The 27427-nt window shown below is 36.8% G+C and overlaps 1 protein-coding gene across 13 annotated transcripts in view; it reads right to left on the bottom strand.

Moving 5' to 3' along the window:
* Positions 1–208: 208 nt before the first annotated feature.
* dock7 (dedicator of cytokinesis 7) overlaps positions 209–27427 on the bottom strand; it is a 95196-nt gene continuing 67977 nt past the window's right edge. For 8 of the 13 annotated variants that reach the window (XM_004913936.4, XM_012961537.3, XM_031900893.1 and 5 more), the window contains 16 exons: positions 25054–25150; positions 24187–24321; positions 23298–23450; positions 21094–21252; positions 20657–20757; positions 18427–18619; positions 17425–17568; positions 16666–16797; positions 14101–14115; positions 10862–10987; positions 8526–8615; positions 8098–8334; positions 5267–5410; positions 4229–4335; positions 3081–3248; positions 209–884 (listed from right to left, as the gene is read on the bottom strand). In XM_004913936.4, coding sequence (XP_004913993.2) covers positions 842–884; positions 3081–3248; positions 4229–4335; positions 5267–5410; positions 8098–8334; positions 8526–8615; positions 10862–10987; positions 14101–14115; positions 16666–16797; positions 17425–17568; positions 18427–18619; positions 20657–20757; positions 21094–21252; positions 23298–23450; positions 24187–24321; positions 25054–25150 — 2044 coding nt within the window. In that variant the 3' untranslated portion in view covers positions 209–841. Of the gene's footprint in view, positions 885–3080; positions 3249–4228; positions 4336–5266; positions 5411–8097; positions 8335–8525; positions 8616–10861; positions 10997–14100; positions 14116–16665; positions 16798–17424; positions 17569–18426; positions 18620–20656; positions 20758–21093; positions 21253–23297; positions 23451–24186; positions 24322–25053; positions 25151–27427 lie in introns of all 13 variants that reach the window. The other 5 variants (XM_012961536.3, XM_004913939.4, XM_012961540.3 and 2 more) reach the window with 2 other exon arrangements.

Below are 27427 nucleotides of genomic sequence, written 5' to 3'. Positions count from 1 at the left end.
TGAAGAATATGGCTAGCCCCATCTGAAATTTCAAAATAAATAAAAAAAATTGTTTGTGTTTTTGAAAAACGGATTTTAATGCAGGATTCTGTTGGAGAAACTCTATTACCTTATGAGTTTTGAAAAAATATATTTTCCCATAACAGTATTCCTTTAACAGATGCAACTTTTTGCAGCCTCAACTACTATGTAAAAAACACAAAATATATAATGTTGAAAAGTACCTTTTTATTTTCCTACATTGTAATATTATTCATGAAAATTAATACATATATATACATTTCAGTCTCCATATTATAGTTGCGCTGGGGTCTTGATTTTCTGTTAATGACTATAATTGGCCTAACAGATAAAAAGAAAACAGTTCATCATTGCACATGGCTTTGGCCAAAGAACAGACATTCCATGCAACTTTCTTCCACATTAAAAATCTGTCAACACTCATTTCCCCTGGTTTCTTTCGTGACTAAAAATTGTATTTTTAGGCCACAGAATATTTGGCAAAACTGCACAGAATGGACAGTACCTTAAAACAAACATAAAAATGAAATGTCTTGAATATAAATTAATAATAACTAAATACATGTTAACATTACATAAATAGTAATAAAACAATGCTCTTGTACCTTTGTGTCACAGACAAAAAAACAAAATCAACAGAACAAAAAGCGAGTTAGATATGGCCAAATATAACAGTTCCTGTGAAAATGAATGGCTACGTTGTCCATAATACTTCATGTTGAGTTAAATGTGACTCGTCCTAAAGCAAAGCCAGCTCTTATTTCACAAACTAGTCTTGTTTCCCATGTTCCTAGTCACTCGCTCCATCGTACCAGTATGTTCAGAGGTCCATCTTGCGTAGACTCATTCTGCTGAAAGAATCCCTGCAGGGAAGAGATGGATAATGTATGGGACATTCCACTAACCAATTGTGGATCCGAGTCTGAATATACAAATAATAAAGAATAATCCTAAAATACGGTTGGGTAACACAAAGCGAGAATGCCCCTATTGTTCCTGATCATTTGCCTACATATTGTAAAACTGGGTTCAGTAGTTTCCAGATGAAAAGTTGACAGTTGCTGTAAGCAGAGATGAATGAAATCACAAATAAACTGACTCAAAAGGAGCAATCTTTATAAATAGTAAGTAGTTTTAATACTATAGTATATATACTTGGATGTGGACACCCTTGTGGAAATATCGGATTATACTTCAGAGGCAAACAAACTTTAAATTACTTAGCTTAAATGAGAACTAAACCCTAAAAATGAATATGGCTACAAATTCCAAATTTTACATTATAAACTGACTGCACTGGCTTAGTTTCAGCATCTCTATAGCAGTAATGATATTGGTCGTTACAGTTGTCACAGGAGCTTCCCATCTTAGATTCTGTTCCCACCCCCCTGGAACTGTCCGGGACAGTGCACATGCTCAGTGAGCTCTGAGCAGCTGTTGAGAAGCTAAGCTTTGGGGTTGTAGCAAATTATCAAGCAGAAAATGAAGGTTGTCTGTCATATAAACTGATGCTACAGAGATAATTATTCAATTCTGATGCAAATGCCCTGGTTTTAGATCTGAATGAATTACTAATCGGCTTTTTACTGTTACATTTATACTCTATATATGGCAGTATATTTTGACTCGCCCCCTAAGCTCAGTAAGTGACAGGAACACAGAGCATGTGTAGGGAAGCAGCAGAAAAGAAGATGGGGAGTTACTGGGCATCTTTGGAGGAACAAATCTTTCCTGCTAAAGGGCTGTGGTTGCCTTGGGCTGGTATAGAAACCCAAAACATAATGTACAACATTTCTGCCCTACTTCTTTAGTTCTCCTTTAATGAATAGGGCTTGTTCTGAACATACATGTTGCCTGTTTAAATTAGGATATGTAGGATTTTAGTTATTTCTTGCTCTAAACATAACAAAATAAATCATCAGCAGTTCAGAAACCCTTAATATAAAACTATCTTCTTTCTTCCCCCATCCTATTAGGCTTTTAGATAAAGAACAGCTCATTAGACAGTATATAGAGTATATAGACATTACATGACCATATTCTTTAAAGGAACAGTAAACACGCCTTTCAACATGAGCTGAATTAATAAGATATGTGCTAAACATTCCTTTTTCCTGTTGTTTTAAATTATTGGATAAAATAAGAAAAAAATTATGTTTTTTAATTCAAACAATAGGCAGAATGTAATTTTAACGCAAGTCCTATTCATTGTGTTCATATTTAGCAAAGGGGTTTTAGGTGCATACTGTTACTTTTGATGCCCTTTCATACAGAAATAGCTTATGTTTAAATCACACCCTTTATTCTTTCATGATATTCATATATTTTAAGTTCTCAAAAGGACTTCTAAAGGAACCTATGAAGTACCTGTACTAGAAAATAACACAGATTTACATTGAGGTCGCTGACATAAATGTTGTTATTATTACCCCTTATTAAGGGGTAGTATACCCCCTTGTTCAATATGAGTGCAATAAATAAGGGTTGTGCTCAACTCAATTTTTAATTATTGTTTTAATCTATGCTTTAGTTATTTTTGGTATAGTGGTAATCTAATTATCTACCTTGCAAGGGGGGTATACTGCCCATTTAAGAATTCTGTAAATTATGATGTGCATTCTCCCTATAAGAAAGGTGCTAGGGTAAAAGATATTGCATATTCAGCTACCACAGACAAAAGAGCAGTCTAAGGAACATACAACCCAAATCACCTTCTACTGTCTCCAACTGACTAGAATGGCAAAATCCTAAAAGCAATCTAGTGTTTTTTTTTTTTTTTTCTAAAGCCATGTGTTTCCCCATTCAGCCAAAGTGAGGCAACTCAGTAGAATTTTCAGCTGGCTCCATGTGCCATCAGGCTAACACTTACCACCACCATAGAGACAGATTTGTTTCACACTGTCCATGATCATAGAATGCATAACACCATATAATTACTGGATCACTATAATACTCAGCCTGGTTTGGTCAATCAACAAGGGATCATTTACACCAGTTTGCTATTTATACATTTATTGAACCACAAATATGTAATAAGTTAAGAACTGTAACTTATTTACCTGTGACAGGTAACTGGCAAAACAGTCTTGTATAACTGAGGAATCTTTCTATTGATAAGTGGTTGAAGGGATTCTTTCAGACGATGGTAGTTCCTCTCAAGTTCCCGCTGGTATTCCTTTTGGTCTGGTCCAATTAGGCTCTTGTTTTTGCGTAGTGCATCTTCACACCTACCAGACAAAACTAGGAATGATTTTCACCTTTCTTTTTTCCTGCCTAGTCAGCCTGTGTTTCCATGCCTATGTATATATGTACGTATACCAAAACATTCTGTCTAAACGTCTGTAACGCTAAACACTATATTTATATACTATTATTTCTTTCATATATTTTTGTACAAGGTATTGGAACAGAGCTCTATATGAATGTAAACTATAAGGTCAATGTTTTACCAAATCATACTTAAAAAATTTTAGCTCATGGATGGAGACCCCTTTTTTATGCTGCTGGTTGGGTCGGGGCAGGGTTCTGTGCTGGGTATGATCTAGGCAGAACAGGGAGTTGGTATTGGTATAATAAGTGCATGGGTAAATACTCAGGTTCAGATCCAGAGAAGTTGCATTCTCTGCAGACAAGCTTCACCTCAGAATATCACAGAGGAACCATGAAAGACTGAATTGGTATTCTGCGATTCTCATAACACAGTATTGCTTCTCAGGGTTCCAGGGCCCAAGTGATGACCTCAGTAATGGCAACCACTGAATCAGAAAGAATTATATAGGACTCATTTTAAGAAACTTCCTTTAATTCTACTCCTTACACAAGATCTATATGGCTTCCAACTCCATCACCTTCCAGCCTGCCTTTTCAACTCTCTTTTAGGCTGATGCCCCACAGAGATTAGAGATTTATTGTGGGGACGACTACTCTCTGAAATGCCTTCCCACAGGCAACAAAGTGAATCGCTGGTGGAAAGGCATACGCATTGCTTTGGCAACTTTGGAAAAGGGAGCGATGCGTATGCCTTTCCAATGGCAATTGGCACTTTGTTGCTTAAGGAAAGGCATTTCAGAGAGATTAGTCGACTGCAGCAGCAAAAATTTATTGCGGCGACTAATCTCTCCGTGGGGTATCAGCCTAATAATCTTACGTACCTGGTTGTTAATCTTTTAAGAACTAAAAAAAAGCAGAGAATGGGCTGAATTCTTACCTTTTTGTAAAATCTTTGAAACAAAGTCTTAACTTATTGTGATGCCGAAACAGTTTTGGGTCATTTGGGATTTCAGAGAGGAACACCTGTGCAACTTCCAGTGGACCCTATGAGAAAAATGCATCACTTTAAAAATCAATTCATTATCTGTAGCATATATGGCGCCAACACATTTCTGCAGTTCTTTTACAGAGATTGTTGATCATTCACATAATTTCTTTCCCCAGTGGAGCTTTCACTCTAAGGTCTGTCCCTATTGCATTCACACACACTAGGGTCAGTTTTATCAGGAGCAAATTAACCTGCTTTGGAATGTGGGATGAAGCTTGGGTAGTCTAGAAAAGATCACACTAAAATTCACACACAAGTTTTTTTGTGCCAGAAACTGCTGTCTAAGAGATTATTACTTTGTAAAGCTGCACTGAATTGTTGGACTAAACATGTAATTTGTTCTATTTATCTATGGCATGATGAAAGCTTAGCTCAGGTTACATTGTCACGTAATATAAATAACATTTACTTTTTAAAGGGGTGGTTCACCTTTAAGTTAACTTTTAATATGTTATAGAATGTCCTATTCCTAGCAACTTTGCAATTGGTCTTCATTTTTTTTTAATAGTCTTTTAATTATTTGCCTTTCCTCTAAATCTTCCCATCTTTCAAATGTGGGTCCCCAGCAGATAAAAAAACTATGGCTCTGGGAACTTACAAATTTTGTTATTGTTACTTTTTATTTTTATTTTTTGGCCCCCTGCTATTCATATTCAGAGACTTTCACTCAAACAACTGCCTGGCTTCTATGGTAAACAAGACCCTAGCCACCAGACAGTAGCTGAAATTTCAAATTGGAGAGCTAATGAACAAAACTCACAAAACAAAATAAAACCCATAAAAAACAAAAACCAATTGCAAATTCTCTCAGAATATTATTGTCTACATGGTTCTAAACATTTATTTAAAGGTGAACTACCCCTTTAAGTAACACATTTTGTTCCTATTATAAATTCCCACAACAATCTGTACTTGACAATGACAAACCTGATTCACTGTTGTTCCCACTGAACCCTGCAGTACCATTTGAAGCATTTTGGGGTCTGCTGGATCTTGGTGAGTTGCAAATGCCAGCTCTTGAGTCTTTTTTTGCATGTCCTCTATAGCAACTTCTATAGGAGTTAAAATGATCTGTAGGAAACATTAGGAAATGTCATTGTTATACTGTATGATGTTAATATACATTTGTTAGATACTGAACGTGTTTGCACAAACTTATCTGACTCCAGTCATGCTGTCTAGGACAGGATATGCTATACTTCTGAGAACCTCTGTGTCCTGGCATTTGATCTTTAGTCATCATTTTAAAGCAAAAAGCTCATTTTTAAAATATAAAGCATTTGTGTTATTGTAACATATCAAATCTTATGACCAATTACACTAAAAAGTGAAAGTGCTTAATGTGCACTAAAATATTATGTACTGTGACTCTCCAATTGTAAACCCTGTGTGTCAAACTGTCATTAAAAAAAAGGCAGGTTAGATCTGCCCCAGTGGTATATAACAAGGCTTGAATGTATCTAGTATAAATAAATCTAAAGCAACTTGACTTGTTAGGTAATCGAGCAGCTTCTTTAGTTCAACTGACTGGTATGGGAAGTCCTCAGCATATATACTCTTCCACTAATCCAATCACAATGACACTTTGTAACTCTTCAGAGAGGTGACATCTGAAACTCAAAGAGGTGTGAATGGACTTTGAAAGGATTACCAAAGTATCATGCAACTCTTCAAAACAGGTGTTACTTGTTAGAGTTGCATGAATGGATGTGTGAAGAGTTCTGAAACTGCCGGGTACAGATGTTAGAACAGCATTGTATGTAGCAGACAGATGGTGTTGAAGTCCCCGCCTCTGTTTAGAGATGGTTTCTCCAGTTTAACATGAATGGCCTCTTTTACAGCCCTTTCAAACCAGCGGTCTTCTTTGTACATTTGTACATTGCTATTTTCAAAGGAGTGTCCCTTGTCTTTTAGGTGTAGAAATACAGCAGTCCTGGCCTGTAGTGTTCGCCCTCCCATGTTGAGCCATTCACTTGGAGAGCAGTTGCTTTGTCTCACCAATGTAAAGGTCTGTGCACTCCTCGCTACACTGGACTGCGTATACAACATTGCTTTGTTTTTCCTTTGGTGTTGGATCCTTTGGGTGTACAAGTTTGTGTCTCAGTGTGTTTCTAGGTTTGAAAAACACAAGGATGTGGTGTTTGTTGAAAATTCTCTTGAGTTTCTCCGACACTCCTGCTACATATGGGATGACTATATTGCGCCTTTTCTCTGTCTCAGGACGGTTATTCCTTTTGGTGTTCCTGTTGGGCTTAGTAGCTGTTGTTTTGACAAAGGCCAAGGGTAGCCACAAGCTTTCAGTGCTCCTCTGAGATGTTTACATTCCTTGTCCTTGGACTCTGTATCAGTTGTCACACTTTCCACCCTGTGGTGTAGAGTTCTAATGACACCCAGTTTGTGTTCCAGCGGATGGTGGGAATCGAACAACAGATATTGATCCGTTTGAGTGGGTTTCCTGTATACTTCTGTTTTCAAGTTACCCCCCTCTTGGATGGATATCAAACAGTCCAAAAAAGCAAGTTTGTTCTCATGGACATCCTCCCTCGTGAACATTATGTTATTGTCCACTGAGTTAATGTGTTCTGAAAAAGGCCGCCACTTCGTTGGATCTGATTTTAACCCAAGTGTCATCTACAAACCTGAACCAGTGACTTGGGGGCATATTTATTATGCTGTGTAAAAAACGTAGAGAAAACTCGCCACACATCACCAGGCTTCGCTGTGTAAAAATGGTGTAAAAATGGCGTAATTTTTTACGCGTTTTTTCTTCCACCGGAACTTATGGAAAATAACGGCGTAATATCTGGCGTTATATCCAGTGCTCAGACGGCTTCCATTTATTTTACACAGCTTTTTACTCCGTTTTTTCGGCGAATTAGTTTTACACAGCATAATAAATATGCCCCTAAGTGTAGTTCCATTAGTGGAAGAGTATATATGCTGAGGACTTCCCATACCAGTCAGTTGAACTGAAGAAGCTGCTCGGATGAGTAGTGAAACGTCTTCAATGATTACCTAACAAGTTGCTGTAGATTTATTTATACTAGATACAGTATACCATGACCTGGATGAATGAAAATCTTCATAGACAAGGCTTGAATGTATCTCCATCATTCGTCAGTTATATACGATTTCCGGTGCTATGTGTCAAATCCTGAAAACAACTTCACTCTATTAGATTTTGCTAGAGCAATACCATACAAAATACAATGCCATATTAAAGGAGTGGTTCACCTTTAGTTTAACTGTTTCATATGTTAGAGAATGGCCACTTTTCATTTGGTCTTCATTATTTATTTCTTATAGTTTCTGAACTATTTGCCTTCTTCTTCAAACTCTTTGCAGCTTTCAAATGGGGGTCACTGACCCCAGCAGCTAAAAAACTACCGCTTTGTGAGGCTACAATTTTATTGTTTATTTACTGTTTTTATTGTTTTATTGTTACTTAGTATCTTATTCAAACCACTCCCTGGTGGCTAAAGTAATTTGGACTCTAGCAACCATATAACTGTTAGAACACCAAACTGGATAGTTGGTAATCAATTATTGAAATAATTTTAAAAAAGTTACAAATAATAAAAAATGAAGACCAATTGTAAATTGTCTCAGGCAATTACTCTCTTCATCATACTAATAGTTAACTTAAAGGTAAACAATCCCTTTAATGTGGGTTTAGTTGAAGAAATTCCAAAAATTAGAATGGAATGCATTACAAGAATCCTTCACCCCAAATAACAACAGCACTGTTGTTGACTTACCTCCTCTTTATGGATCACGTTTATTCTGGTTTTAATATATGGGAATGCATGTGAGGTAGTTAGGATGGTCTTTCTCTTGAACTGCTCGTGAAGTTCACCATGGGCTCTTCCATCCAGTGTGAAAGGGGTGCAGTACATGAAACGCCGCAGGTTATAATTTTTGTCAAAGTATGTAATCCTGTCCTTCATTTCATAGGTGTCAAAATATGGTTCTACATAGGTTATCTGAATGAAGGCCTGGAGAAAAGCATCAACAGATGAATAATTAATAATAGTAACTTAATAAATTCCAAAGAATGAAAGTCATCACACTTTGCACATTGTTACTTATACATGCCAAGCAATCTTGTTGGGCTACTGGATCCTCTGAAACTGACCCATACATACATGGCAGAACATATAAAACCCAAATGAATCTTTTCACTTACCTTGTTAGGGTCTAATTTACATTTATCGACTGGATTGGAATCTTTAATAACTTCCACAACATCTTCTCCAAACCGTTCTCCATAAAACCCCTACATAAATAAAGAAAAAAAAATAATATATCTTTTTAATAAAAAAATGATGTTTAAAGTTGCCTTGCTGTTCTCCTGTAGCATACACACACTTAGATTGTAAGCTCTACGGGGCAGGGACCTCCTTCCTACTGTGTCTCATACCACATGGCACTTATTCCCTGTTCATTTATATATATTTATTGTATTTATTTATTATGACACTTGTCCGCCCTGTGTGTAATTTTGTATTTGGTAAGATTGTACAGCGCTGCGTACCCTTGTAGCGATTTACAAATAAAGTTATACATACATACATCACTATACAGTTTATGCGTAAGATAATGGGAATCCAGAGGATTTCCAGGTGGTTTATTTTATTTATATATTAATTACTACTATCGCTCTTTCTACCTCACTCTGTCTGATAACCTCTGTAATCATATTAAGGGTAAGAACCCACAGAGCAGTTCAGTCGCCTGTGATAGATCTCTGCAATCACGGGTGACAAACCGCTCTGAAAAGGCTTTCCACTGGCAACAATAGGAGTTGCTGGTGAGAAGCCCTTTGCATCGCTTCATTTTCCAAAGTCACGCAAAGTTGCCTGCAGGAGGAAAATTTGTGCACCTTTGGATTACCAAAGCAATGCGAAGGGCTTTCCTCCATTTAACTGCTCTGTGGGTTCTTACCCTAAAAGCTTTGTGAACCTATAATCATCCAGTTAAAACATTAAAATTACTGCCCCAATGTTATGTCTTCCCACTACTGTATTTACATGCATACATAGGAATTTAATCACATACACCATGCAGGAAATGGTCTGGTAGATTCGGTGTCTGGAAAACTGAAACTCACATTACAGAGCATGATACTCACATTAGATTATAATTTGCAGATTTAAGGAGAAGGAAATTTCTGGGTGTACCAATGAATATAATAGCTTACCTGTACCCTGGGTCAGGTTAAACTAAACCAACCTGGGGGGTACATCTGTATGAGCACCACAGAGCATTTTTCGTCTTCTTTCTTCTGTTGCCCCAGGCAGACATGCTCAGTAAGGGCAAAAAGCTTGCTTGTTGCTTAAACTTCAGCGTTTTTTACTATGCTGTGCATGTGCATCCACAGAGAAGAATGAAAACGCAAAGAAGATTGCCCTGTGCTGCTCATATACAAGTACTTTGGGCCGGTGCGGTTTTCTGCTAACAGGAGCACTGGCCCAGGGTATCAAGTAAGTGATTGTAATCACTGGGGGGAGGGGGATGCCTAACATTTGACACCCCTCATAAATTTTAACTTTCCTTTTCCTTTTATCCATAATCAGCTTTTTAGAACCAAACCTTAACTCTGTATATCTGATATTGATCCTTATGCGATATGTTTATATCAGACCATGAACTGGATCAAAACAATGTCATTGCTGCTAAGTGAGAGACGGGAAGGAAGTCAAACAGTTATAAAACACAGAATTGTTCTGAGAATTTTTTCAATATCTGACCCAAAGTAGCTTAAGAAAATTAATATAAAATTTCTCAGAGTATTCTTTTGGGCTGACATGATTTTTTTCTAGTTTTTTTTTTTTCCACAGTTTTGAAACAACAGTGACACCTGCTGTTCAATTTGGCTTAAAGCATACAGGCGGCAGATAATTAATCTAGTGAGAAATGGAAAGTTTTCCAATGCTTCTCTGCTCAGAAAGTTAGTGAGAAGAGCCAAGTGACAGTTCTCTGGTGATTTCTAAGCAGAGAAACACGACTTAGCTCTGTCCAGTAACTTAATTTTCAGCCAACTGTGCCCAGAAACTAAAATGAACAGCAGGTGGTGCAGTTGCTTTGAATTCATTATACCAGCATTAAAACAACTGCTAATATCTTGAAAAAAAATAAGGAACAAAACTATAAATGTAAATAGAAGAGAACTCTGAACAATTGGACATTACTTTGTTTCAAAGAGTTTATTTTATTTCCTTCAAAACTGCTTATTTTAACTAGTGTCTTCTTGATTTATAAACACAGATTTGTTATGGTGACTTATGCTTGGCATAAAGCATGGCAGGATATGATATAAACTGTAAACAGCAAAACATTAATATATTGAAATATGGTTTATTAGAAAGATATTACATTGTTACACTTCTACAGTTTTTCAAAACCTATATTAAATATACACAAACAAAAAAATGTGTGCACTCTGCTCTTTTTTGTTAAGGGCTATTGCAACATTCCCTAGTGAAAATCCTACAGAGCTTAAAAAGACAAGAGAACTCTTACCTCTAACCTATGTGAAATTTCAGCTAGTTTAGTAATTGCTGGTTCCTTATATACAAACTCTTGTTCATCCAAGTCTCCAAACTTTGTCCCATAGAAACCAACCCGAAAGTAGGTCCCAAACATTCTCTTTCCATCCTAAGTACAAGGGAACACATACAGTAGACACTTTAATGTTTATTTGGTTAATGCACTCTGTACATAAACTCTGGTCAGTTACATTCAAGATAAATATTTATATATACACAAACACACACATAAATCTGTATCTAACGTACGTCACCTGGCATCTTATTGCTTATAGAGATAACAACATTATGTATGACAGATAACTGAAAAAAATAAAAATGGCTAATATGCAAGTTTACATTCACCTACAATACCACTGCTGGCTTGCTCAAATCCTGACTAGATTTAGAACAATGCAGTTACAAGGGCCATTCCTCTACTTGCCTACCCTTAACCTATATTACGGCTTATTTGCAAATGCAAATTAAAATTGTAAAACGCACACAAGTTGCATTTTTCCTACCCACAATGCAATATTCTTTCCAAAACTTCCTTTGTGTGGTGCAACTCTCATGGGATTTACGTATGCTGACACAAATTACTTTCTACACTGGCACTAGTGTCTGATTTACTAAATGCACATGGTTCGCTAAGAGAAACCTGGAAGTCATAAAGGTGGCATTAATTCATGGGCCTTGCAACTTGAAGGGACGGAACATGGGCACAAATATCTTTGTAAATAGCATTTAAGCACGTGCAGATTCTGCATATGCACTCATAATGAGCCTTCATAATGTTTACATGAACTGAAAACACATTTAATAGAACCTCAACAAAAAAATAATATAAATACTACTGTGATCTGACACTAGCTTAGGATTTACTGGGACCTTGAAGACAGTAGTTTAAGTTGCAAACCCATGTTTTATAATCTTTTTAGGAATGAGCACTTTACAATGCCAGTTTCAAATCCTAGATGAAATAAAAAGCTATTATGCCCCATGTACTAACTATCCTATTCCCTTAAATAATTGATTTCTTACAAATGAATACAATACATGTGAATTGTGTCAGGACGAGTCCCTAAGTTTATAATGGTTATCCCCCACAAATCAAAGTGGGCTGGTGAAGGTAAACTATACTGAACTGCTATGTAATAAAAATAAAAGAATCAACATATTCTTATAAATCATAACTGTGTCACAGGTATGTAGGATCTAATAAAAATACATAAACCGAGATGGGATCTGTTATCTGGAATGCCTGGGACCTGGGGTTTTTTGGATAAGGGGTCTATTAAAAAATCATCTGAATATAACATAAACCCAATGGGAATGTTTTGCCACCAATATGGATTTATGCAGCTTAGTTACCATCAAGTACAAGCTACTGTTTTATTATTACAGATTAAATTTTTGTTCAATTATTTGATAAAAATGGAGTCTATGGGAGATGGTCTTCACGTCATTCAGGGCTTTCTCGATAACGGGTTTCAAGATAATAGATCCCAATACCTGGATATGTATATACACATGTAGTTGCACGGTAGCGAAAGGGTATTAGAGATCACTAAAGAATTTTGCTATTATTTTGTAAGAAAAAATAATAGAAGAGCTAAGTTTAGAAGGTATTGCACCAAATAACCCATAATCAGTACCAGGGAAATAGCAAAGCACAGCCACCATGAATTAAGAAATCATGATTATTATTTTGCATGGTAAACACCTTTTCAAATTACCAGGATAAAAATCACATTCCGTTCCAAGCACAAAAGGGGTAAAAATGCCAACTAAGTAATTTATCACCATTAAAACAAACTGATGATTGACATAAAATACAGATTGCCAAATTGGATTATTTAAAAAAAAAAAAAAAAAAATACAAAACTCAAATTTTTTCATGATTTTCCTGTATTAATTTATAGTTTAGGCTATGACTAATTCCAGTTACTTAAGCTGGCACTGCAAAGGTCAAAACTTTTTTTTTGGTCCAGGAAAAAAAAAAAAATCCACAAAATAGAACTTACCACAACAGACAAGAATAAAAGTGGGGAGGAGGGTCAGCAACCAGGGCAACAGAGGAGAAAACAGAAAGTATTTTAATTAGGGAAATTCCAAAAACAAATAAGCAATTGGCAGCATACAAATGCAATCAACATAAAGCATTAATTAACCACTCTGGTGCCTACAGCAGGCAACCCGGCAGTTAATATATAAGAAACAGGTAAGGGGTGGGAGACAAACATGCAAGAGTCCTGGCTGTTAGTAATGGTGGAGAAAGGCATGCAAATGGACAAAGAAAGGATGGATTGGGTGGATGGGTGTGTGTGTGTTACCATGCAATCAGACTTGACTGAATGAAGTTAAGATTGTATCTGATACAAATATCCACTTCAGGGGTCGATTTAGCATTAATCATATAACAAAGATAATTTTTGTCAAATATTTATATACTTGAGTAAAAGGCAACCTTATCAATATGTACAGTATGCATTTATAGCATGTGGCTCACAAGAAGATCCAAAACCAATGTCTTATTTTTATTTTCACAACAGTGGCTGCACATGTGCAATGTAATGGTTTTGGGACACTAAAAGGAGGGGGAACACCAGCTTAATCTCTTTATTGGCCATATATCAGCTTTTATGAACAGATTCTCTGAGAGTTTGGTGCTATGAACAAAAAGCATGGCAGAGTCACTTCAAAGCAAGCAGCAGAAATTAAAGCTTTTTAAACAAATCACATCATACAGTTGAAACACAAGCTCGAAATGTGCTCTTCTGAAAACTGACCACACTGCGAAAGCAATACCATTCAACAGGATATACCGCAAAAAATGTATATTATTAAAAAAAAAAAAAAATATATCAATTTAGGCTTTTCTTTCTTGTGGCTCCACCAATCAGCTTGAAGAGGAGGAAATTTCTCTAAATCGACCCCTTATTTTGGGGTAAAAGTTGACACAGACACTGATGGAAAAAGAAACGTTTTAAACAAAGAACACACTGATGATGAAAGTGTCATTCAGCAAACTTTATTAGTGTAATGTGATCAAGTCATGCACTACCTCTAATTTCACATTTAACTTTACCATGACCAAAGGTGTATACATATGTCACAAATGTTTGGTTAATGGATTCAGGTCACAGCAGACAGCAAACAGATCTCCCACAGCTAGCACATGTGGGCAAAGCAAAGGAAGTTCAGTTCTTTACTGACTGAAACTTTACCTACCTCCCAGCCAGTACTCTGTGTAATAAAAAAAAGGCAAAAAAAGAAGTGTCACAGAAGATTTTAGCTCAGGAAAGAAACCAATAATGCTCATATTTGATGAGTGCCAAACGTGGCCAAGTAAGAGCACAGTTTTAATAAAAGATTTTTTTCTAGATGACATCAACCACATACATTAAAGTTACTCCCCAGAGGAGACACTAAACCTGAGTCAATGATGCACAGTCATAGTTGGCAATATGAATGAAAGGGGAACCAAATTAGCAGTCTGTATGGGTTAGCAAGTCTGAGAAAACTGATTAGTTTATATGAAATATCACCTCTGATTTTACAACTGACAGAATAAAAAACACTGTAACCAGAAAGTTTGGAATGCAGACTTGAGTTGATGCCCATGAATGGGAACTTCAGACATACCATGTGAAGCAGATCCTACCATGTTTGGAGGTTAAAGGAAAAGTAACACTAAAAATGTTTAACTAAAAAATCTATTCTACCCTGCCCCAATAATTGCCCTATCCTACAAACCATTTATTATTTTTAATGCTGTAGTACAAAATACCTGTTAAAAGTTGGCTTCCGGTCATTTGAAGAAAGGCGATACAGCGATGCAGGTGAAGTATCAGGGAAAGCGTCCACTATGCGGCGATCGATTGATTGAGCCTATACAGAAGGAAGGCTAGGCTCGATCAATCGATCGCCGCATAGTGGACGCTTCCCCTGATACTTCACCTGCATCGCTGTATCGCCTTTCTTCAAAATAATAAATGGTTTGTAGGATAGGGCAATTATTGGGGCGGGGCAGGGCAGGGCAGAATAGATTTTTTAGTTAAAAATTTTTAGTGTTACTTTTCCTCTAAGCAGCCTACCAATCCCTCAATAGAACTGCAAGGGTAGCTTCCAACTATGACAGAGCTCACAGCTAGAGAGCATTATATTGCAGGGTATTTTTGTCTGTAAATAATGTCCTTTAATACACTAGTAAAGATCTTGTCCCCTCTCAAGCATCTTTTTTCCAGAAAAAACAACTCTAACATCTACTCTCACAGGTTAAACCTTCCATCCCTTTTACTAGAGTAGCTGTACTCTTTCCAGCTCATTAATATCCTTCTTAAGTACTGGGGCCCAATGGTGCACTGCATACTCAATGTGAGGCCTTACCAGAGACCTTTAAAAGGCACCATTATGCCTTCAGCCCTTGAGTACACGGCCTTTTAATGCAAGACAGTGTATTATTTGCTCTAGTAGTTATTGAATGGCACTGCCTAGAGTTACACAGTTTATTATGTACAAAAATCCCTAGCTCCATCTCAGTAAATGATTCTCCCAACACACTACTATTATGTGTTTAACTCACATTTATGTTGTTTCTACCAAAGTGCATAACCATGCATGTATCAGACAGGACAGACACTAACAATACAAGACCAATTAGAAAATGCTCTATTTATTACCACTCTTGATTTTTATCAAAGTAATTTACCATCTGATAAAGATTAGAAAGGCAAATACAATTCTATGAACACAGGTTGCAGAAGAACGCCCTGAGCCTAGCCTGTTGTGCCTGCTGCAAATTACATGCTTTCCGTCAAAAAAAGTAAGGCTCAAGTCGATTCCTTGCATATAATGCATTGTTTTGCTACTTCTTAACTGTGTTTGAAGTACAGGCTTCTTTTCCTGCATTGTAGTAGAGAAAACATTACGTTCCAGTTGTTCTGGGTACAACTTTTTTTTTTAAGGCGATATAAAAATTGCATAACAACTTTGCATACCAAAAATTTGGTAGTGATTATGCAAACGGGTAAGTCATGATTGTGGCTTTTGTGTGGCATGTGAAAGGTTGAAATTCATAAAGTAAAAAAAAATGACTGTCTAGCTTGTTATTCTAGTATGCCCATTTTTTATTTGCAGTTATATTTATTGAGTTTGAAAGGCAGCAGACTCACCCAAAAAAAGAAACAAAAAAGGCCCAGGTGCAGCCGCAAAAAATAATATCAGCATGTAAACACACTACACTCTTGGGACTAAAAATGATGTGCAAAAGTGTAATGGTGTCAGGTATGGGACCTGTAATCTAGAATGCTCAGGACCTGTTTTTTTTTTTCAGGTACTGGGTCTTTCTGTAATTTTAATCAACAAAAAATCATTTAAACATTAATTGAGCCCAATAGGATTTTTTTGCCTCAAATAAGGAATAGTTATATCTTACTTGGGATCAAGTACAAGGTACTATTATATTATTAAAGAGGAAAAAGAAAATTATTTTCAAAATTAGAATTATTTGCTTATAATGAAGTCTATGGGAGAGGGCCTTCCCGTAATTCAGAACCTTCTGGATAAAGGGTTTCCGAGTAATGAATCCCATACCTGTATACATACATACTGTATATATATATCTGTGTCAAAGTGTCCACAACATTTTATCTCTGAAGAAGACAACTGTATGAAAACCACTCCCAAGTGTTAACAAAGAGAATACAAAGGTACATTAAGCACACAAAAAATAAATACATAACTAGTTACTTAGGTATGGGTATTGATAAAACAATAAATATGTGCAGATTTTACCTGATGGACTACTTTACTAAATGCTTCCTGGAGTTTCCCATGAATTGTAGCAAGCTTTTTTGCATCTCTGTTGGCTTCATGTATAGGTATAAGTACTTTGTAAACTTCATTCACTGCTTCGTACATACCAGCCTGCAAAACATACATCAGTACATGCAGGGAGTCAAGAAGCACTTTTTCTGGATGAAGGGTTCCAATCAAAAGATTGTAGAAACAATAAAGCAAATAATGATTTATGATGATTTCCTGCCACGGTGCTGCCTATGCCCAAATATTTATTTCCCGAAACTCTGGAAGAGCTAAATACGGTAGAGAAAACTATAGGGGTCATTTATGTTACAGAACACAGTGTACAAAGTAAAAAAGCTTGCCCACTGGGTTCTGCTCTTGCAGAATAGCCACAAAGTCCTTTGTTCCATTACAAAGTGCAGACACCTAAGGCGAGCCCCTTGAAAAAAAAGCACCCCTTTTGAATATCAGCATTCCCATGCAAACTAACACGAGATTTAAGGGTTAAACGTGAAATGAAAATGTGAAGTTTCTTACATTTACAAATACATTTATTATTAAATTTATTAGGTCACAAATGTTTTTCACACTTCTGTGGCCCAGTTTGTATGTCTGGCCCCTATTTTGTTTTCCAGTATTGGATACACTACTATGCCAGGTTGCTAGGGGGCTTCTGCACCAATACTAATAAGTCCCACCCATGGGTACAGTAACTGCTCTTTACACTTTCCAGAATGTGAACTTTCTTACCATTGAGAATGAGGCAGCCGCTTGCTCTAAAAGGCCCACCAAACCGGCCTCTGTAAAATATTTTCCTGAGCAAATTCCTTCTTCATCTGGTGATACCACATCATCCGACACTGCAGACTCCTCCAAGACATTAGATGAAATATTCTGAGGAAAGTGAAAAAAAAAAAAAATCTTAATCATCTCTTAAAAACATAGCAAAGCCAATACTTGACTCAGGCAAACACGAGCACCAAATACTGGAAAACATATTGTGAAAAAGGAGAACTTTAACCAAAAATTAACTTCTTCTATACATGTCAAAATCCAATTGATGGATTTAGTTTGTGGATGAATGTTAGCATGCTTAGGGGTAGCTATTGGTTAATTAGTTCTTCCTTGCACCTATAGAATGTTTGTTAAAACTAGGGATGCACCAAATCCAGGATTCGGTTTGGGATTCGGCCAAAGTTCGGCTGAATCCATGCCTCTGGCCGAACCAAATCCTAAAATTCATTTGTCAGATTTCCTTCTCCTCCTGTAACCCACTCGGCCCCTCCCTCAGGAATTTGCTTTGGCTGTTGGATTGTGGGCATGCTCAATTGTTCTAAGCTCAGATTACTAAACACGCCCCCCAGTCTAGCAGCCAGTAAAGAGATGGCATTGCTGATTCTCATAGAAACTCAGCTCTAGTTGTCTGCTTCAATTTTTTTCTCCTGAGCTCAGCTTTACCATTACAGTGCTCAAACAAAGCAGAACTGAATAAGGGTCTCTGTGTGTGTATGCTGCTTGCAGATTTGAATGTAACTGATTATGTATCAGAGGAAAAATGGCCACCGGGTGAAAGCTGTTATTTGCTTTAGGAAAATGTGATGGTGTTGGCAAATGGAGGGGATATTTGCAGTACAAATGATGCCATTTGGGTGGGGGAGACCTGCCCAACTGATATACATTGTAAGCAAATGTATATTTACATTTTAAGGCATTCCTAAAAAGTCTAAAAAGATAATTCCCAATGATAAATACCTGAAAGGTAACACAGCCTACAGGAAGGTACTTGCGATCCTCTAGCATACTTAAATATTCAGCCACAAGAGCTGCTGAGTGAACTAGGCACTGAGCTGACTCCGCATGATTGCTTCTTTCTGAATGCTTTCCTGCCATGTTCTGCAGCCATGTTAAGCGAAGGTCAGGTGACGTCTGGTAACCTTTTGCAATTCTGGAGAAGAAAAATTAGAAGAAAAAAAAAAAAGAAAAAGGTATTATTAGTGGCCATGATAAATACAAAGAGTGTTTCTCTCACTATATTATACAGTGTTTCACTGTGTGCCATGTTCTCTTAATAGTTTTTGGTGACTCTCTCTACAGCCAAGTTTTTAACCTCCATTACAGAAAGAAACATACAGAAAAAAACTTAGCAATTAAAGGCTTCTTATACACAGCAAAAATATTTAATACATAAATTATGAGACACTAAGGTAACAGATTTGCATATATATGAAACTACTTTTGCACTCATGGCACCATCTACTGTTGTTTTATAGTAATTACACCTGGCTCTGCACTACTAATTTCAGCTACTAGGCATGGCTCTCTGTATTTATAAAATAATTGGATCTATATGATATTAACAAGTGAGAAAGGGATGGGTTACACAGCTCCTGGAAATGCTGTGTAGGTGTGTACTGCAGTGACCCTGTTCTTTGCTGATAATAAAAAGTGGCAAACTATTTAGTTATTACTTTTTACTGATTCTACAAACAAGTTTAGAGGTTTCCTGGATCAGGCTATGCAATGTGTTTAATAATAAAAAAAATAGTTGTTAGATATTAAGACAATGATTGTGATCTATAAACGTTTAGATTCAATGAAATACCACATTTTTTACAACAAAAAAACTGGAGGAATGCTAAAATCAAGTCAGGTTTATTGTCATCTCAACTATATACAAGTACACAGTGAGATGAAAACTGAATCAGAGTCCCAATTTTCTTATAAAACAAAAACTGTAGTACCGTGTTAGCCAGTGTCAAAAATAATAATAAAAAAACTACAAAACACAAATACAAGAGTATTGTAGAAATGATACCTATATAGGTATCATTTCTACAATAATTTTCTTATATGCACTGTAAAATTAAGAAATCATGTGTGCCATCCCAAATGTTAACATTCATTTAGACACCACAATAAAGTCACATGCACATAATAAAACAAAATTCTATTCATAGAAAAAAAAATTATAATTCTCTAAAATTAGCTGAATCTTCTTTAACATGCATAGCAAAACTACAACTCTTAGATTGTGTGTACAGAGCAAGGAGTAAATAAGAAGCATGACAGCTATTAGAACCTACAAACTCACGTAGACTGAAAATTTAAATGGGATCATGATTATTTTGCCTTAAACTTTCTTTACCACCCATGGGCAGAGAATAATGAAGGTTCAGGACGGATTAGCCCCATAAAATCAACCAAACAGGAATCCCAAACTCATTCTCTGGTACCCCTGATCAGAAGAAAGGCAAATGATATTATTAACATGTATATATATATATATATATATATATATATATATATATATATTGCACCGAAAGGTCCACGAAACCAGTGGCTAAGCATTTCTTGGAATTTGGTCACAGATTGCCCACTTTCAGATATATAGTCATAGATCATGTGCCCATGCCCAGACGCGGAGGGGACAGGTCTAGATTACTGCTCCAGCGTGAATCTTTTTGGATTAAGAAACTTGATACTTTGTCACTGAAGGGACTTAATGAGAACCGCTCCTTTAACTGTTTTTTAGCGATTAGATGAATTAATGTGTAATTTATCATGTATTTTAAGAACCAATGAATTTTCAATGGTGCTTTGTATAATCATGTATATACTATTGACTGTGGATGTAATAGTCCCACTTCCCTTGATCAATGCATATGTTATGCTTGTCAGGGGTTGTGGGACTAAAGGGCTGATACGAGTCATGGGGGTGGGGTTAAGTTTTTTTGTATATAATGTGTAATTGAGTTGATTTGTTGTTGGGGTTTGACATTGTGAACAAGGTCCTAGACCAGGACCGAAACGTTGATGTTTTAATCATGTAGTGAAACACAATAAAGTTAATTGATGGAAGATGGAGTGCGCATAATTACTATATATATATTCTGAAATAACTGGAAGGGAGGAATTTAGACCCATTTGCTGAATGACCAGTAATGAACAGTTTAAAGCAGGTATGTATGTAGTGTTTTCTTACCTGTACATCAGATCAATCAGCATCTCTGGGTCTTCTTGATGCTCTTTCATTTTGACAGTATCAGATAGAATCATGTGAAGATTAAACACAAGATCCTGAACCTAAAGTAAGAAAACACAGCTTGTTAAAAATATTATAAATAAAAATATGATGATAGGGATTGCAACAACCCAAGTACAAATCACTCATGGCGTGAGATTTAATTTGACAGGTATTATGTACATTAGAGATCCTTTCTGGTAAACAGAAACTTTGATGAAATGGTGTCCCAGGTAAATAAGGGATTGGGAAAAAAACAACATAATTGCATGGATAAAAATGACCATTTTTTCCAAGCCTTTAGCTTCTTCTAGCCAGGCGCTATTCACTTGTATATTAGTCCTATTACTGCTTTATTCTTGTAAAAAACCATGTTACAATGTTTACACTTTACATACCTGCTCAGGGAAGGTTGTCTCTCGTAATTCTAGATCTTCTTCAGCATATGTTAAGATAGTCTTCAGCGACCTCCTTAAAAATTCCTCATTGAAATTCTGAGAAGTCCCTACCAAAGATGACAATGACATAGTAACCTGCATTTTAACCCTTGCGAAATTCTGAAAAAGAAGAAAAAATGGAAAAAAGTTAAGAGTATGCAAGTAATTTAAAAGTTTAAAGCATGTAAGTGAAGGCAGAGTAGCGGTTATATACAGTTAAAGGAAATACTTAAAAAATAATGTTTATAAAAATGCCACAGTAATGAAAAGAAAGTTGGTGAGTTTTTCTGTAATGAGCTTGTATTCCACACTTTTTAATCTGCCCCTTTGTGTTTGTATAAAGTGTGTATAAAGTTCTCTATGAGTCAAATGTGTCTCAATGTATGTAAAGTTGAGTCCTAAAGTTTACATACACCTATGATAAAGATGTTAATTTACAGAACTTCGTTAATATCATGATACTACTTTTCCTTCCTTATTTCTATTAGGAATGCACCAAATCCAGGATTAGGCCTTTTTCAGCAGTTGAAAATTTTTCACCATGCGCTAAATATACGGTTCTCTTTAACCCCCATCCCTGGGCTTATTTGAATATGCAAATTAGGATTTAGATGCGGTTCGGAAATTGGCTGAATATTTCATGAAGGATTCGGGTTTGAATCCTAAAACAGTGGATTCAGTGCATCCCTATTTCTTTATGTGGCTGGTTGAAAGTAATAACGCAAGTCTGATTTATTTCAGCATCTGTTAGCATTTGTTAGTATTTAGTGGTATTGCTCTTCACTTGAAACAAGGCCTTAGGGAATTTTTGCCCATTCCTTCTAACAGAACTGGTGTAAGTCAGTCAGTCAGGTATGAGGGCCTCCTATGTGACTTTTTGATGACCAATAAAATACTTGTCTTTAAGTCACTTTAACATGTACTTTGGATAACTTTTATGCACAAAGAAAAATTTGTGACTAAATTTTAAGTTTTTGACTTGTTGCTTCTGAAGCGCATCTTTCCAGCAAAACACCCCCCAACACCACCATTACAAGCACAGCGGCGGTGGTGTTTAAAAGCCCCACCCTTCTTCCTCCATACATAAATATGATAATTATGGCCAAACACTTTAATTTTTGTGATATCTGTCCAGAGAACCCTCTTGATCTTTGTCCTGGTGATCATCTGTAAAATTAAGTCCATTTTTTTTTTTTTTTTTTTTTTGCTAGGATAGGAGTATGGGCTTTTTCCTTGCACAAAAGCCTTTCAGGTCATGGTGATGAAGAACTTGCTTAATGGTGGGTGCTGGTAATGTGGCACCCAATGCTTGTTGTTGTTGTCTTTAGCTAAACTTTTTCATCCGTGAGGGTTAATTTGACCCTCCTTCATAAATGAGATCCCAAGACATTACTATTTCTGTATAATTGTTTGTACAGATGCTTGTGGGACCTTCAGCTATTTGGAAATTAGACTTGGAACATGACTTTCCACAAGTGCATAGGTGCATTTCCATTTAAGGAATACTTAAGAATTCTACAAGTCAGCTTGGTGTATGTAAAATCAGACATGGTAAAATAAAAAAAATAAATTGATCAATAAGCTATTACTTTGCAATGACTTCATAGAAAAGTAAAAAAAAAAAAAACTCTTTAGTAGAGTATAGTAACATATGGGTAAAGTTGTACTCAACTATACTTCATTCCATTCAAACGACAGCAGTCCTTTCCTGCTTTTCCTACAACCCTTGATTTTCAAAAGACCCAGAACCATCACATGATTAAACATCAAAGTAGAATGTCTTTTTTTGAAAACAGGATATATGTAGCTGAGAAGGCTAAGAAGAGGACGGTTGCTGCCGCCTTCCAATCGTATGATTAAGAATATGATTTGCATTTTTGTGCTGAAAAGTGCCAGTACTGGCTTTAGAGTGCATTTCCCATTAATGGGAGGCAGCTGCAGGGGTTTCAGACACTTCTCTGCCAGCTGAAACACTTGTGCTACAGCAATGGGGAACAGAATCATAATACTTATTTGCTGTGCCCAAGAAGAAAGGTAAAAAAAAATCAAACATTTGTACGCTTAACATTATCAAAACAGCTTCCCCAGACCAACTATAAATGTATTAAGGGGTCAATTTTTATTAACTTCCATTTACTGGCTACACACTGGGTAGTTTCACTTACATTTCCAATTTCAAAGTTTTGCCTCATGAGCAGATAGAGAGAAGCACTAGCATGTGATCTTATGTTACTGATGCTGCTGCTGCAGTGTCTAAGTAATCTCAGGCACAGGTCGGCACACTGCTCAGTTTCTTCCTCGAACAAAAGCTCTGGGAACTAAAAAGAAGGCAACAAAAATTAGTACAAAGAAGCTTAGTAAAACAGATAATGGGTCTGTCATGTTTTTCTGGCAATGGTAATGTAATAATGTGTAATTAAAGTGAGCTACTTTTCTAGTAACCAATAATATTCACCTGTTTTAAAGCAAACATCTGATTGATTTCTATAGCTTTCTATACCAGGGTAAACTTTGTGCCTTTTATTACTCTATAGTACTTTGCTACCTTTTATATGCCCCATTACAGCTACATTTCAAGAGCTACCACAAATCAAGCAGATAAATCTAACTTAAAGCATTTACACAAAAGAACAATTCATGCATAACTCAAAAAACTGTTTATAATATAAATTATTTTATGCATCCCCCTATCGTGGACATATGGAAGAACCCACAGCCGCTGAATCACTGCATTGGCTAAGAAAACCCTGGATAAATCTGCTGTTAAAAAAACTAGCCTCTAACCTTAATATTTGTGAATGGTCATAATAGGTTTAACTTCTTTTCCTAAGCAAGTGCTTTAAGAAGCCAATATATTTTTCCTTTACATTTCCTTTAATGGTAATATTAATATTGACATAATTTTTCCCCTAGCTATCAAGGTGTTACTGATTCAGTTCTTAACTAAAGCCTCTGCTGCTCTCAGGCAGTCTACCCTAAACTTGCTCATATCCTGTACATAGGGATATAATAAAACAGTCAATTTTTCCACACTTTGCAGACTGACAATTATACCTTTGAAACGAGGGCTCTTTGTGTGGCAAAACAGTGTTGCAAATAGAGGGAACTCTGATTGCATGCCATGCTGTGTAAGAGAGTCTTAAGTACTCCTCCCAGAATGCTCTCCTTGGATTCAGTCATTGAAACAGTCTGCGTAAAAAAAAAAATCTTGTTAGGAGTATACAATAAAAGATGCAATATTTCATTAATTCTAAAACACATCCTTTGTAGAAACAAAGACTGAAATGTTTTATTGCAGTGTTGTGTATCAAAACATTCACATGGCATACGCGGCGGTTTCCGCAATTTCACTGAAATCGCGCCGCCGTGCATGACATCCCACCGGCGATTTACATTTTCACTGGTGGGATGGCATTTTGGGGAGATTAGTCGCCCGCGAACAGGGAGATTTGTCGCGGGCGACTGATCTCCCCGTGTGCAAGAACCCTTAGAGTGACAAAGTCATACATACAAATAATGGAAAAATTCAGACACTATCAATTTACTAAATAACACATTTTACTTTGAATTTTGTTCTCAATGATGAAATGCACACATATTTGTTTGCCATATTTTGTTTTAAATGCTTATATAATGGGTATAGATGTGACAGTTCCTCTTTAAATGAGCCATTGCACAACATTTACAATTTGTTATTGAGCCTCTCCCCTGTTACGTTGGCTCTGTATTAAGGTGAAGTCTTTCTGGACTTTTGGCCAATATTTAGTTTTGCATACTGAAAAAGCATCCCCTGCCTGCATTTTGCATTTCCACACAAGACCAGTCCCTACTTAAGAAAAGCATAATGCTGTGGGGTAGCATTTCATCAGCACTTCAGGTAACCTTGAAGCATAAGCATCTCTGCTATTGCTGTAAACTCACCTGGACAATGATTTCCAGAGTATCTAGTATAATTAAATTTGCTTCTGTCGCCAAGTTTCCATCTATAAGTGCTTCGTGTTCAAGTTCTGCCCTTGTTCTAGAGTTAAAAGTGCAACAAGCACATTCTCAGTAACATAACAATAAATGGTGACAGCAATATTCAACAACAGAAGTAGGTGCCAACAGAAGACAGAACTGATCACAGCAAACAATGTCAGTGCAAGACAGACAGGCTTGGAACAGGACATTACAACATCCATTCCCTAAGTACTTTGTGTTATTCAGCATAACTTTGTGCAAGTAATAATGTTGGTTAGTTAGGATGTGGTAAATAATAATATTCAAGAAATAAAAATTATCTGCCCACAGCAACACAATTCTCTTAAAGGGACAGAAAATAGGAAGACCACTCTTTACTTATGTGTGAGTGGTCCAATGGTGAATAACTTTGGATAAGATTTAAATAGGAAAGTTTTGGGGGTTTCACTGAAAGAATAAGTAAATTCAATTTTATCTCTAAATAGTGCCCAGAATATCACACCTTTCTACTGCATGCGCATTAGACACCTTTTTGAGTGTGAAAAAAGGAGAAAATAAGAGCTCTGACTTATTGACCAGGGGGCATATTTATTAAACTGTGTAAAACCGATTCGCTGAAAACACGGCTTAAAAAGCTGTGTAAAATAAACGGAGACCGTTTTTTTTTTTTACACAGCAAAGCCTGCCGATATATGTCGAATTTACTCGCCGTTTTTTACACTGCATAATAAATATGCATAAAGTGTAGCTCTCTTTGCTCACTGCAGCCATGTGCATTTTTGTGAACCCAAATAGGGTCCAATTAAGGGGTGTGTGTGTATTCGTGTATTAATATGTAAGCTGCGAAGCTAGTGCACTATAGCGTATGCAAAACTAGTTTGTAGTGGACGTCAATACACAGGAATTCTAGCAGAAAAAAATTGCATTTTGAGGAAAACATGGTAAAATGTGCCCTGTTAGTAAATGAGTGCCTATATCTTGCACACCCATGCCTCCTTTGAGCGAGCATTCCAAACTAATTTCATTTTGAATTTTTAGATTCTTATTTTAAAGGAGCAACTGCTGACAGATTCAGTTTAAAAACTCAATAGCACCAAAATGGCAAAAATCCTGCTGGGTAAATGTGCGGTTTATGTAGAGGCAGACCAGTTCTTAGTACCTACAGTAATCTACAGTTTAGTAAACAACTAGAGCAGTGCTGTCCAACTGGCCCCCCACCTGTCTGGCTGCTTTGATGGCTTACCTTTGTGTAAGCTTTAAATGGTATCAGTACTGAGATTAACTGGCCCCCCTTCACACCTCAGGAGCAGTAGAAACCCACAAATAATCCCTGCACACTACAAAAAGAATATATACTGAGGTGGTACTGCAATTAAAAAGTTTTTTAATATATAGTTATTGTGCAGACTGTAGGAGCAGTGCCAGCATTGTGTCACTGTAGGCTGCCTGTGTGTGCCATACACACAGGCATCATAGGGCAAGCAGAGTATGGCACACACAGGCAGGGTAGGGAAGGCAGAGTATGGCACACACAGGCAGAATATGGCACAAACCAACCAAGAATGGCAAACACAGTGAAAGTATGGCACACGCAGGCAGGGTAGGGAAGGCAGAGTATGGCACACACAGGCAGGGTAGGGCAGACAGAGTATGGCACACACAGGTCAAGTATGGCACAAACCAGCCAAGTATGGCACACAGGCAGGGTAGGGAAGGCAGAGTATGGCACACACAGGCAGGGTAGGGAAGGCAGAGTATGGCACACACAGGCAGGGTAGGGAAGGCAGAGTATGGCAGGTTTTTGCTGTACTACAACCATTAATATGGGTATGGTCATGTGATAACATGGGTGTGGTTTCAAGTGGGTGCAGTTTCAAAAAGGGGAGTGGTCAAAACTGGCTTCCATTATCGTCCCTCCACTACGTAGGTCGGAAAAATTCCGGCCCTCGGTACAACAGAAGTTGGACAGCACTGAACTAGAGTATCAGACAGACGTAATGAGAAACGGCTCAGAAATTTCTGGGGGTAAAAAAGACAGCATAAGCAATAAGAAGTTTAGATAACATAACACAACTCAAAAATGATGAGTGGGGCTGGAGCTGTACATGTGAGCATTTCAGGCAACTTAGGCATTATGCAAAGGCAATAACTTTCACAGCTGTGTCTCAGTATCCATGCTGTGCACTTTCAGATGCACAGTATGTTCCATGTATACATTCTTACATCATACAGTGCTGCTGAAGCTTTTGAAGCTTTAAAAAAGCATGGTAATTAATAATACTACAACATAAATATATGGGAACTTTCATATTTTGATGTTTCTTTAGCAAAAATA

Source organism: Xenopus tropicalis, chromosome 4 (genome assembly GCF_000004195.4).
Source record: "Xenopus tropicalis strain Nigerian chromosome 4, UCB_Xtro_10.0, whole genome shotgun sequence".
NCBI classification, from domain to species: domain Eukaryota; kingdom Metazoa; phylum Chordata; class Amphibia; order Anura; family Pipidae; genus Xenopus; species Xenopus tropicalis.
This window is presented reverse-complemented; position numbering and strand designations above follow the sequence as displayed.